This window comes from Chionomys nivalis, chromosome 14, assembly GCF_950005125.1.
Source record: "Chionomys nivalis chromosome 14, mChiNiv1.1, whole genome shotgun sequence".
In the NCBI taxonomy this organism is placed as follows: Eukaryota; Metazoa; Chordata; class Mammalia; order Rodentia; family Cricetidae; genus Chionomys; species Chionomys nivalis.
This window is the reverse complement of record NC_080099.1, coordinates 39,582,489-39,596,358: the sequence shown is the minus strand read 5'-3', so window position 1 is coordinate 39,596,358 and position 13,870 is coordinate 39,582,489. Positions and strand designations below refer to the sequence as shown.

The window sequence follows — 13,870 nt, the reverse complement described above, 5'->3', positions numbered from 1 at the left end:
TACACCCTTGTCTCTATTCTCCAGGCTTGGAGGCAACTTCTACCTAAACCACAAAACCCTCCGGGTGAGCTGCAGTGTTTGCTAGTTTTTGCTTCCTTCATGCCTTGCCCTACAGAGGGCTGTTTCCTTCCTGTGGTTACTGCTTTGAGGTACAGTATGGCTTTACTGTCTTTCCTTCCAGGACAAACATGTATTTTACAGTACCTTTCCTGCAGGCTAACTGCCAGATTCAATGCTGCATACACAGGAGAGACAGGCAAGGCAGAGGTTGTTCTCGCCCCCACAGCATTACACCCAATCAGGGAATGAGGCAAAGTAGTCAGGAAACAAAATCATTGTTACAGCAGCTCCTGGTGAGCAATGGCTGGAGAAATCCAGGAGGGTGGTGGAAAATGGAGGCGGGACCAAGAGAGGTCTGTAAAGAAGGAGCTGAAGGATGGCATCTCCAGCCGGAAAAAATATGAGCTGAGAACCCGATGTGACAGCTAAGTGGAAAGAAATCCAGAAGCATGTCTATAAAGAACTATCCCAAGTCCCGTGGGAAAGCCAGACTCAGCACAGCCTGCAGAGAGGCAATTTGGACATAGAGAAACTCTGACTCAAGTTGAGTTAGTTGAACAGAGTGGCAGGGGCACGTGGTTTATGACAATGACTACTAGGGGAATGTAGTGATTTGAATGAGATTGGCCCCCAGAGACTCACATATCTGCATGGACAGTCCCCAGCTGGTAACCTGTTTGGGAAAGATTAGGAGGTGTGGCCTTGTTGGAGGAGGTGTGGCCTTGTTGGAGGAGGTGTGGCCTTGTTGGAGGCGGTGTCACTGGGAGTGGGCTTGGAGGTTTCAAAAGTCCACATCAAACCCAGTCTCTCCTCTCTCTCTCTCTCTCTCTCTCTCTCTCTCTCTCTCTCTCTCTCTCTCTCTCTCTCTCTCTCTTTCTCTCTCTGTGTCTGCAGACTGAGATGTATCTCTCAGCTACTTCCCCACCACCATGCCCATCATGTGTGCCACTGTGCTCCCCATAACAGGCTAATCTGAAACTATAAGGAAGTCTCCAATTAAATGCCTTCTTTTATAAGACTTGCCTTGGTGCCCCTTCACAGTAATAGAACAGTAACTAAGACGGGCAAAGAATGCCGTTTTGTTTTACCTGCAGTCGCGCCGGACTGTTTCAAGATGAGAGGTACATGGTTGAAGTCCAAGCTGTTAAAATATGTATAAACCATGACTTACTTTGACCATCTGTGCCTCAAGGCTTCCCTGGCTACTTCATTTTGCTCTCCACTGGGGGGCTCCAGAGATTGACGTATGCATATAACCCAGCTAGCCAAGTACCTGGGCTATGGCAGGCTGCCCTTTCCTCACAGAAATGTGTGCAGCAAACAGGCAAGAAGTAGGAACAGTGGATAATATGAACAACTAAATAAAAAAGAGAATAAAATGTAATTATATTGCTGTAACAACTCTGTTCCTGATAGACAGGATACAGTCTTAAATTATTTGTTATCTTTGAAACTTCCATACATGTATACAATGAAATATGATCATATCACTCCCCCCAGATACATCCCTTCCAAACTGATAGTCAACTAAGTTCAGTTAGTGCTGGTCATATGTGTAAGGGTGTCGGGCCATCTGCTGAGCATGAGAACCCTACCATTCATACTCTCAAGAAAAACAGTTCTCCTTCTTCCTGCAACTACCCTCATCCTCGGCATGGGGTGAGGCTTAGAGATCGGCTATCCCACTAATGCTGGTCTGGAGGCTGGTTTGGTGTTGTGTAGGCCTTGTTCAGGGAACCACAGTTGCTGTGAATTCATGAGTCCAATACCATGTCGAGCACAGAAGAAAGCCTTTCACAGCTCTCCTTCCCATCCTCCAGCTCTAATGTTCTTTGCACTTTCTCTTCCTCGATGATCCCTAAGTCTTGGCAGCATGGGGAGAGCACTGAGATGTTCCATTTAGGGCTTCCAGTCTCCCGTCCTCAGAAGTTTAGATAGTTATGCATGTCTACATTGGCTGCTATTCACTGGAAACAAACAAACAAAACAAAACAAAAACCCACTTCGCTGACCAAGGCTGAGAGAAGTCCCAGCCTATTTGTAGAAGCATGAATATTTGGAAGCAATTTCACAACATGACTACTGAGCAAAGTAACGATAGCAAGGTCTCCTCCACCATGGACTTTTGACAAGGATTGCGGTAGCGGCCATGGAATTCCCTCCTATGGAGCAAACTTCGATTAGAAAATCATTATCCTATAACACTTGCACCACTGTTGCATGGCGAGGCAGGTGGATATTGTAGCGTGTAGTCTTATGCTGGGTTAGATCACTGATGTCTTCCATCCCCAGCAACCTGCATAGCACTTGCCAGCATGATAAAAGCTAGCCAACAGGGAGGAAACTCGCTCCTGGCAGTTTGAAATTGATTTCTCTCTGTCTTCGATAATAGGCTCTTACCAAGGAGCTAGGTGAACAACCAAGTGCAATGGCAAGAACCTGGGTTGTTTTGGAGACCTCTAGGGCCTCCCTGAGCAGTAACTTAGATGAAGGTATCCGTGCCTTGCATTAACATCTTCATTTAATGACTCATGTGTCATGAACAATATACCTTTAAAAAAATAAAACTTCTTGTACGCCAAGCTTATAAGGGGCAGGTTACTTGACTGGCTTTGTTTTAAGCAAAAGTGACTGACACTGTAGAGGGACAGCAGGGCTGAGAAGGATGGGGACGGCCTACTAGCTTGTTAATTGAAACAGTAATCTTTTACCATTTTCATTAGATTTTTAAATTTTTATTTATGTGGTTTTCCCCCTGCGTGTATTTATGTGTATTCACATGCATGCTTGGTATCCATGGAAGTCAGAAGAGGGCATCAGATCCCCAGAGACTAGAGGAACAGATGGTTCTGAACTACCATGTGGGTGCTGGGAATTAAATCTGGGTCATCTGCAAGAGACAAGAGTACTCTCAACCACCGAGCATCCTCCCTAGCCCTGAGATGGAAAGTTTAGCAGCTGCTGATCTGAGTGTGTGCTCTGCTGGCCAGGGTAGGTTTACTAATAGGCACTTTATTCAGTCCTCCCCTGACTAGAGATGTCGTTACTGATACTGAAACACTGAAGCTTGGGGGCTTTGAGTGACACAGCCAGTAAGTACCACAGGGAGGGCAGTCTGGGCATTTGGCTGGAAGGCTGCCTGATTCTACAGCTCTCCAAGTCAACCAGAGAGGTTCCTGGGGACTTTGATCTTGTCTCAGTCCACTTTCTTGCTGTATTAGTTTCTTGGATGATAAAACAGAACTCATTATGTCTTGGGAGATTAGGGAGGCTAGGTAAATTTTTATTGCTTGTCCAATTCCTTGATAATCAAAAGTTTTGTTAACTAATAAAGGATATACAAAATAATATTGTTGACAGGTGCCTGCATTTTGCTTTAAAAATAAAATCTTTACCATGACAAATTTCCTAAATTTTTGCTTTTTTCTCTGGTTGCTTTTTTTTTTGTTCCCATGCACAAGCTATGTATGTCCAACTCCATGTTAAATATTTAATTTGTAGCGACCAATGCCTGTCCAAAAAGGTATTTCATAAGAAGAGAGAAACACAAAGATGTAGAAACAAAAATAGCAGAGAATCAAGCTCTCCCCACCTCGCCCCCTCCCTTGTGCGCCCCAGTTTGGCTGCAAACTCCTCCAAAGGCTTTAAGCGGTTTCCTTTTGGATACCCAAGGTAAAGGAACACGCGGGTAAGACAAAGGCGCCTCTGAGTTTTAAAAGACTCGGGAAGAACAATTCTTGTTTACCAGAGTAAGGCTAAGAAAGTGGCTCACGAGCCGCAAGTTTCATCCGGAAACATTCCGTTCTGTACTTCAACGATTTCAGACACCGCAGGCCACCCTGAGAAGTCCGGTGTGATTGTGTTTCCACTCTCGTGGAAACATAGCTAGATAGACCCACGAGTAGAATTCTGCAGACATTTCAGTCGCAGACACTGTCTATTTTACTAAGTTTTCAAAATCAGCTTTAGAAACATGGTTAAAACTTGCATCTGTTTAGACATAGTTGAAGTTTTAATCCCAATGTTGTTTTTTTTTCAGTTTCTCTTTACGGATCTGACCATCCATTCGACAACATTTATCTGGTATTCCTATATGACAGGGATACATGAAGATAGCTAGAATTTGTAGCCACTCCCAAACTAGATTCCCCCACTGTCCATTTGTCCCTGTGTCCCTGCCTGGCAGCTGTCCCGCTGTCACATCGGTCATTTCTGAAGCCGCTACTGTACCAGGAATAATAGTGTGACCCTGGCCGGGGAGGGAAATGGTAAGTTACTTCCCCTGTGATTATGACTGCCAAGGGAAGTAGAAGGAACTGCCATGGAAGATGACCTGATGGCTCTCTCTTGGTCACCTACCTCTGAACTTTTGGGGGTCCCCATTCTTACTTCCACCGGCAGGTGAGTGTGCAGAGATGGAGGAAAAGTTGGGGGAACAGGAGAGTTTGCCCTGCTACAGTGGACAACTATTCTCTGTCTTGTGCCTTAATTACTCCAGCAATAAAGTGGGGCAATTCATTGACAGTCCAAATCTAGTGCTTGTAACCCTCACACCCACCACCCCGTAGTGGTGCCCGGAGGAGGATGGGGAGACGGGAGTGCTCTCCAGGGACAACGTTGGGGAGAATCCCTGCCCGGGTCTGAAAAGTAGCAGAGTGCTCAGCAGGCAGCTGCTACAGAGGCAGCAACCCGCGCTCCAGCCACGCCCTCCTGCTTTCCAACTCTCCCTCCCAGGGCGCTCGTCCGGCCCCCCGCCGCCGACGCACAGTCCCCAGGCGACTGGCTCTGGTCCAGGCGACTGGCAGTCCGCTCCAGGGGAGGGCGCCGTCTGTGGACGCCCCTGGCGGGCTGCTTGGCATTTTCCTCTTCTCCCGGGACCCGCCCCTTGCTGGGGAGCTCCGCGGCTGCGCTGGGTCCCCTTGGCAGCCGCAGGTGCCTGGAGCCCAGCACGCAGCCTTGCCTGGCTGTTCCCGCAGCCGCGTCTTACTAGGCAGGTGTCTTCTGTCCCCACTGCTCTTGGCCTGCGGAGTGTGGTCAGCCCCAGCTCCTCGAATGGAAGCATCATCCTGAGGTGAGTGGAAGGGCTGGAGGAAGGACGCGGAGTGGGTGAGTAGAGACTGCACGTACAGAATCGCCCCGAGTGAAGAAGGGCACTGATGGGAAGCTGGGAAGTTCAAGGGGATGGGGAAGAGAAAGAACACAAAGGCAATCAGTTGGTCAGCGTGGCTGGCACAACCAGATGGAGGATAGCACCCATCCTAACTATTGCCCTCTGCTCCTCCAGCTTCGCACCCCCAAAGACTTCAAGAAATTGTCTCTGGGTTGAAATGAGTTTTACAAAAAGCTAGCATTGCTTTCCGTGCTCGTAGGTCCCTTGCCCCGTCCAAAGCTGAAGCAGAGTTTGAACATTTTCACAGAGAAAGTAAACTGTGCTGTATTCATGCTGTGGATTGCTAGGCGGCACTTAAAAAGCATAAGTCAGAGTTGTAAAGATGTGTGTCCTCGTACTTAGATCTCAGAAATAGGATGGCTAATGAGCCCAGCAAGACACAAGGTGCGCCCCCTTTCCTGGTGAGGATCAGGGGGCTTCCCTGAAAACACTTCTCCCTGTTAAAAATGCGGAGGTGTGTGCAGACCACTGAGCTGTCTTTGGGAGGTGGAAAAGACACTCTACTTACCTGCAACTTTTAATACCTAAAAATTATGAAATAAGGTTATAAATGCAAACAATTATTAATAGAGAATATTGCTAACTTGAATGTTTCCCATCCTTGTTTCTTGTGTTTCTAAATATTTTCATTTTTTAAATGCAAATAAAAATAATTATGACTGTGCACACATTGTGATAATGAAATCTACACGGTGCTGTCGGATGTTGCAACATTGTTGCATCACACCTGGCGGTCTCCAGTTCTAAGAGTCTCTAGGGAGACAGAACTGCTCAGAGAAGCCTCCCAACTCCTTTAGGTCTGCAAGCCACACTTGAAAGGCTGGTATTGGAACATGAGACTACATTTAATAATGTGGTAATTATGGGCTCACAGTAGAGTGTGAAGTCTCATCCATTCCTGCAAGACAAATCTGCCTTCTTGCCTGTCTGCTTGGGGTTCCCTTTCCTCACATAGCTGCTGCTCTCCACGGTTAGCTGACTCTAGGGACTCAGAACAGGAGGTCAGGGAGGGCAGAGGTTTTTATGGGAAAGAGTCTTAACATTTCTCCTGTTCTCTATTCAACAGAGTGGAAACAATGAGTCACCATTTTCCTGCCAGAGAAAGGCCCGTTTCTTTCTAGTTATGAGAGAAACTTAACTAATTTGGTTATCCGCTTGGGGGAGAAAAAGTTAAAGACAATTTTCAGGCATTTCTGTGTGGTAGCTACTATGGGGGAAGATGCTAGCTAGACCGTCATTGAGGACTGCTTAGCTGGCCTCTTCTAAGCATCCATTGCCATGCCTCCCTTCACATGGTCCTTTCTCCCAGAGAAACGGATGACTGTGCAGCAGACTAAATTGCACCCCAGAGTGGAAACATGGTAATGTTTCCACCTCTGCCTCCCTCTGATTTGTCAAAGTGCAAGGTCAATGCTTGGTGCATCTTATGCAGCAGAGAGAAGGGCTACTTGAGAGAAACATAGGTGTGAAGAATACACGCATGATAGGGCTGTTATGTGCCGTGAAAGCATGCATTCAGACTTTTACCAGATACAAAATGAAAGAAGTCCCACTCTGCAGGGTTAACAATCACTGTTCCTTAAAATGCATAGGATCCATTCTCTTTTTCTAATGTTGTTGGTAGTAGAGTCATTGCTATTCATTCCTCCCCCCCCCCGAACTCTAAGCAATATTAAAGGACAAAGGGTGCTCCATTCTGCTTCTTAACTTTCTATCAAATGCAATGGACATCCTACTTTTTCTTTGTTCACTGTTCTCATGTTTAAAAGCCTTGTTTCTGGACTTACACTGACAGCAGTTCTTTCTATCTTCCTGGATCTCAATTATCCCACTGAGCCTGCTGCAGCCACCAGCCACCTGCCCCAAGCCTCTCCCCAGTCTTAGCTCATTTAATTGGTCACTTCCTAATTGCTGACTCTTTCTTTGCTCTACAGTTAATGATTCTTTTTAAAGACCATAAGGCATTTTGCCAGCAGTTGGCATTTAGTTGGAAAAGGAGCAATTCCTTAATGGGTCTTCCTTCCAAATGAAGGCCTGACTTACATATTCCTAATGAGAGAATGAGCATTTCTTATATACTTGGGGACTCCCCAAGTTCTCTTAAAAATAACTTATTCATAAACCAGTCTATCTTGGATACTCTCTCTAATTCTGCATCTAACCTGCAATTACTTCACGCATAAAAAAATTCCAATGGGAAAAAGTAACAAAACAAAACAAAACAAAAGGTCAACAAGTGTCAACACCTGAAAAAATGATAAATGCTAAGGAAATAATGTGCCTGTCAAAATAATAGAAACAGCCATTTCTTCTTTTTGTGCTGTATGTGCCAGGTACTTTGTTAATTACTGCACTTCTATTGCTTTTCTATCTATATCTATAAATCATATTTGTCCCGAGCATGATTTTTTTGAGCTGTAGAGCTGAGCTGAATTTTGAAATCTTCTTTTATAAATTCTGGCACTTCACCCTGTTTCGGAAGTTCTAAAGGTCCCTGGCTAGTGTTTCCATACACAAAAATGTCTTCATCTGACCTCAAGTACATTTTTAAGATTAAGCCAGTACCGCCATTGTCCTCAGAATGCCTGAATGTCCTGTACCTGGTCTGGTTTGGTTTTTTGTGTGAGCTTCCTGGCACTTAAAGGCTCTTGAGCTTGTGACTCCTGGAGGAGGCACTGTTATGTCCCCATTTTTGTGGCCAGAGGCTAAGTAACTGTTTCAAGGCCATGATCATGCAATTCTTAGGACTGGAACCCAGACAATGCCTCTGTTTAATAGGTTCCAGGATAGCAAGAGTTTTTACATTTGTGTTTTTAAAGGAATCAATGTACAGTTTAAAGGAACTTTTATGTCAGCTATATAATTTAATCTGGGCTTTAGAATGATCAGCAATTGCTGAATATGTTGTTATAAAAGTTCTTTGTTTACTGTGTTAAATATGTATCTCCGTTTGTGTACTCAGTACATAAAAATATGTAGAAGAGCCAGGGCTAGTGGTGAACGCCTGTACTCTCTTTAACTATTGAGGGCTGAGGTAGGTAATGGAAGCTGAAGGCCAGCCTAAGCTACATAAGAGAATATGCCCCCAAGCAATTAAATTGATAAATGTCACATGTGTGTATTCATATGATACAACATAGGAGTCATACAATATGAATACACAACGTGTACATATATATGCCATATATACAGGGAGTTAAATGTATGTGGATCACATTTAACTCTCCTTTTGGGTAAAGACCATTATCATCTCCAAGTTCAGAAGGAAAAATGTTTGGAGAACACCATCTACTAGCTAGTAACATCCAATCCATTGTGGTGCCTTCCAGGGCAAGGGGAAACATAAGACAACTTCATGTTTAAGGTGAAGATTTTAGGGTTGTTCTTGGTCACAAAGCAAAACTGAAAATGTAAAGTTAGCCTATTTTCTTTAAAATACAGAAGGTCACTAACATTATTTTTATTTTATAGTCACTTAACTGGCCTTATCTTAATATCTGGGAAATAGTTTGCTTTTCCCCTATGTTGTAAGCACAATTGACTTTTGATGGCACTGTGCGGTGTGACTTCTCCTGTTGTCCCATGCATTGTCATTTCTATTGTAATTTTTAAGGACAAAAAATTTCTGCTACAGTAATACAAGTTAGTGTTTTTGTTACAATATATCACAAACTATAGTATAAAGGATACGTTTTCTTCTTTCTTTCTTTCTTTCTTTCTTTCTTTCTTTCTTTCTTTCTTTCTTTTTTCTTTCTTTCTTTAGATAAGAGCTGACTTTCCAGGACCTGCACTGAACAACGATGAGTATTTCTTCTAGCATACTGTAACTAGAGTGTCCAGGTCAGTGCAGACTTGATCATGGGAGCCAACACTTCAAGCAAAGCACCAGTGTTTGATGAAAATGAGGACGGTAAGAAGTATGTCATACTGGCATGTAGAAATGGAATTTTGTGAAATTCAAATATAAGCGTATAGTTTCACAATTAAGTATAAGCAGGATATCTAAGGACAGAGGGAGAATGGATAGAAGGTTGATGCTCAAGGACCTTGCTAATATCTAGAATACATTTGTTTACTTTCTATGATGCCTTTGGCAACTGTCTTAGTCACTGATATATAGTGTCTTCCCTGCTCCAAAGAGAGCTGTAACCCATGGTAGATATTTAGGTGATTTGCATGTTTCCTTCACTATTCCTTTGACAGTTGAAGTTACACCCTACTGCAAGTTTGTTGTGGAATATTAGTTGAAGATGTGTTACATTTGCTTATGCTGTGGAAAATTTGTTTGATGGTGCAAAGATGTGTTACATTATTTTATGTTGCATTTGTTTAACTCTGTGAAGCTGTGCCTGCCTAAAATACCAGATTGGTCTAATAAAGACCTGAACAGCCAATAGCTAGGCAGGAGAGGGATTTGTGGGGCTGCCAGGCAAAGAGAATAAATAGAAGGAGAAAGTAAGAAAAAAGGAGAATGAGAAAAGGAGAAGAGGATACCAGGGGCTACCACCCAGCCAAACAGTCAGAAATGGAATAAGAAGGAAAGAAAAGATATATAGAAATAGAAAAGGGTAAAACCCTAGAGGAAAAAGGTAGATGGGATAATTTAAATTAAGAAAAGCTGGCTAGAAATAAGACAAGCTAAGCCTGGGCATTTATAAGAAAGAATAAGTCTCCATGTATTTATTTGGGAGTGGGATGGTGGTTCCCCAAAGAGCAAAGAGAAAAATAAAAACCAGCTGCACTAGTTTTTATAGAAAATTTCATGTGCATGATGGTTGTTCCCCATAACATTATAGAATCAAGTTTGAAAATGTAAATCCCTTTCGACTTTCTGACTTCATGTTTCTGTTTCCCAGACATTTTGTGGTGAGCTTTCACAGTGAGAACAACCAGTTTCATTGAGGAAAAGGGGAACTTTAAAGGAAAGGGTTAACTAGTCAAGAAGTACAAGCGTCAGTCCTTCTCCATGCATTCCCAGCAGCAGCCACTGAGATGGGGCCTGGGTCTTGCTGTGTCTTATTTCCTTCCCATGGCGGAAGGTTGAGCAACCTTATTGGAATGTGCCTGTTTGTTGCATTCTTAGACAAAGGAGGTGTTTGGTCCCAAGTAATAAGTTGTTCAGGCTTTCAAGAGGGAGAGTCTAGAATCACTTCTATGGAATTTTGCTAATTGCACCAGAAAGGGTAAGAATGAGCTAGAATTCAGGATGCCTGTAATCTGGTCTACTATCAGCTAGCTGCGGCGATCAAGAGATGTGTCTACTCTTCTGGCTCCAGTCTTCACTTCACTAGAGTGAAGGGGTGGAACAGAACCTCAACGGTCCTTTCCAGCTCAGAACCCATACTTTGCTGGATCACACTGCTACCCCTGTATTATCCAGGAAGTTCATTGTGTTAGACTGTGAGTTCGATCTTTCAAACAGAAGGTAGCAGTGGGTCATGCACAATGGACATGCATTTCCTTCTTTAGCTGTCTTCGAAGCACTGGTTCTGACTGACTGGCTTTTCCTGTGTGCCCCATCACAAGAATGATACTCATCCCCTCATGCTTCTTGATGGCCCATCTATATCCAATCTCCAGCTGTTGAGAAAGAGAACAATCAGAAGATGTTTCCATTCCTCTGTGGATTTGATATGGTCTATCGCTATGATTCACAGGCGCATACTTACTTCTAAGATAACTACAAAATGCAGTTTATTGTTCTTGCTCCAAAATGTTTGCTATGGCTGATGGGCATGTTCTGGTATTGAATTGTTGGATGCAAACACTTAAATACAGAATATTCGATGGGATCTACATACCTTGTTTCAAATATCAAGCTTTTCACTATCAACATAGGAATAGCATCACTACTGTCTCTAGAAAACATTCTTCAGGGACAAAAAGAATTGCATAACTGTAAAGATTTAAGCTCTTCATTGCTATTTTTGGTATCTTCCTTTGTTTCATCAAGTAGTTTAAGGAAGGTTCCAGAGATGAGCAATGTCACGTGACTTTCCCATCTCTGAAGTGGAAAGACAGGCAGACTTGCTTTGTATGTGGTTCACTATGCTTCCTGTGGACTAAGACTGATGTTTGCACGACAAAGGTCTTCATGGTAAGCAAAGCGAATAAATGGGCATCAGCTTCATACTTAGGTTGCTGAGGCTGGTACATCATCTAAAGGTAGGGTATTGTGATGCTGCAAAAGCACTGTCCTTCTTTCTCATTGGGTGCCAGAGACAGCTATATATCCAATGGTTTGGAACATGTTATAATTCTTTAAATTATTTTTAAGCCAAAATAATGAAGTTAGAGAGAGTTACTCTTAAAAACCAGGTAGGTCTTGGCATCCCTAGTTTGCTCCCTTTTTGCTATCTTGTTCAGAACCCAATGGGAGAATCTACAACAACCTCCTTAAGGGGAAAATCTGAAATAAACAGAGCATTCACCTATGTTTCCCAGAGGGGTTAGGCTCCCAGTTCGTTTATGTAAGCTGCTACCAGTAAAAGGCAAGGTCATTTATTCCAGTCATTCTCAACTTGTGGGTCGCAACTCCTTTGGAGTGGAATAGCTCTTTCGCAGGGGTTGCCCTAAGACCATTCTGCATATCAGCTATTTACAATACGATTCATAACAGTAGCAAAATTACAGTTATGAAATAGCAATGAAAATAATTTTATGGCTGGCGATCACCACAACATGAAGAACTGTATTAAAGGATTGCAGCAATAGGAAGGTTGGGAACCACTGCTGTACTGTGAGCTTGTCACATTGTTAGATGCAGAGACCTGAGAAGGAAAGGAGCCGGGCCTTTGTTCTTTCTCTTGAAGCCTGTAATATAAAGACAGAAGGCAAACATTTATCAAGGACACAAACCTGAAAAGTTCTGCAAGGAAAAAACTCCCTCTGAGTGATCTTGGGAAAAGTGTGACAGTGGTAACTGGTGCTAGAAGCAGCTAGCTAGACAAAGGCCCCAGAAAAATAGTTCAGGCACAGGAAAAAGCAACCCCTAACCTTAGGTAACAGCAATGTTGGGAACACACACTTACCTGCTGTAGTGGCATTTCATTTGTATTTTAATAAATAAAGCTTGCCTGAAGATCAGAGAGTAAAACAGTCCCACTGGTCAGTCTTATAGACCAGGCAGTGGTAACACAGACTTTTAGTCCTAGTAGCCACAATAGTTTGCCTTTGATCCCAATAATGCACACAATTCATCCCAGAACTAGAGAGGAATATAATACGGGAGGAGACAGCTCACAGACACAGTCTCATTCTGAGATTCCTGGAGGCAGGATCACCATTTTAGACTGAAGAAGATGTAAGAGCCAGTGGCTGACTGTTTTGCTTTTCTGACCTTCGGGTTGAACCCCAACATCTGTCTTTTTGGCTTTTATTATTCATGTCACATCTGCATCATAACAGTCTTTACTGTATATGAGTTTGTCCAAGAGATCTCACTTATTTTCCATATCAATTGATCTCTTAATGTGATAGTTTAAATGTAATTGCCCCCATAAGCTCCTAGAGAGTGGTACTGTTAAGAGGTGTGGTCTTCTTGGAGGACGTATCACTGTGGAGGTGCTCTTTGAGGTATATATGCCAAAGCCACACCCAGTGAGATAGACCACTTCCTGTTGCCTGTGCAAGGTGCAGAACTCTCAGCTTCATTTCCAGGACCATGTCTGCCCGCACATTGCTAAGTTCCACCATGATGATGATGGACTAGACTGAACGTCTGAACTGTAAGCCACCCCAGTTAAATGTTTTCCTTGGTAAGAGTTGCCGTGGTCATGGCATCTCTTCACAGCAGTGGGAGACTATGGGAGACTAAGACACTTTATAAGAACATTAATTGTCAGCTGGACTGGGTCTAAAAAACCATGGGATAAAACCGAACTTGCTGAACATAGCAGACAATGAGAACTGCTGAGAAGTCAAGAACAATGGCACTGGGTTTTGATCCAACTGCACGTACTGGCTTTGTGGGAGCCTAGGCAGTTTGGATGCTCACCTTCCTAGACCTGGAAGGAGGTGGGAGATCCTTGGACTTCCCAAAGGGCAGGGAACCCTGACTGCTCTTCGGGCTGATGAGGGAGAGGAACTTGATTGGGGGAGGGTGAGGGAAATGGGAGGCGGTGGCGGGGAGGAGGCAGAAATCTTAAATAAATAAATAAATAAAATAACAATAGAGAATGAAAGAGAAAAAAAGGAAATAATAGAATAGAAAGGGCACACATTTGCATGGAAGAGAAGGGGATTAGATCTGGAAGGCTTTGAAAAGAAGATGAATATAATCAAAACATACTGTATGATATTCTTAAAGAGAAAATAAAATGAGTGAGAAGATAACATGTAGAAGAAAAAAAGAACATTAATTGTGAGGAAGAAAGGTGTGACATTGTGATGAAGTTACTTTGTATGTGTGTAGGGCAAAAGTTGGCACAGGGTGAGTGTCTTAATCTCTCATCTCTACTTTATACAGTTGAGACAGGGTCTCTTCCTGAACTTGAAGCTTCAGCTAGCCTGACCAGTCAGCAAGCCTGCATCTTCCTGTCCCCCAACCCCATTCCAGGATTATAGCCTTGTTCGACTTTTACTTGGTTCTGGGGATCTGAACTTCAGTGTTTAACTTTGTGTATCAAGCATTTTACCCAC

General features: G+C 43.4%; 1 protein-coding gene across 1 annotated transcript in view; it reads left to right on the top strand.

The window, feature by feature from the left end:
• Positions 1 to 4,999: 4,999 nt before the first annotated feature.
• Positions 5,000 to 13,870, top strand: part of Stk32a (serine/threonine kinase 32A) — a 116,682-nt gene continuing 107,811 nt past the window's right edge. The window contains exons 1-2 of the mRNA XM_057788690.1: positions 5,000 to 5,131; positions 8,994 to 9,140. Of these exons, the coding sequence (XP_057644673.1) occupies positions 9,089 to 9,140 (52 nt within the window). The 5' untranslated portion in view covers positions 5,000 to 5,131; positions 8,994 to 9,088. The remainder of the gene's footprint in view (positions 5,132 to 8,993; positions 9,141 to 13,870) is intronic.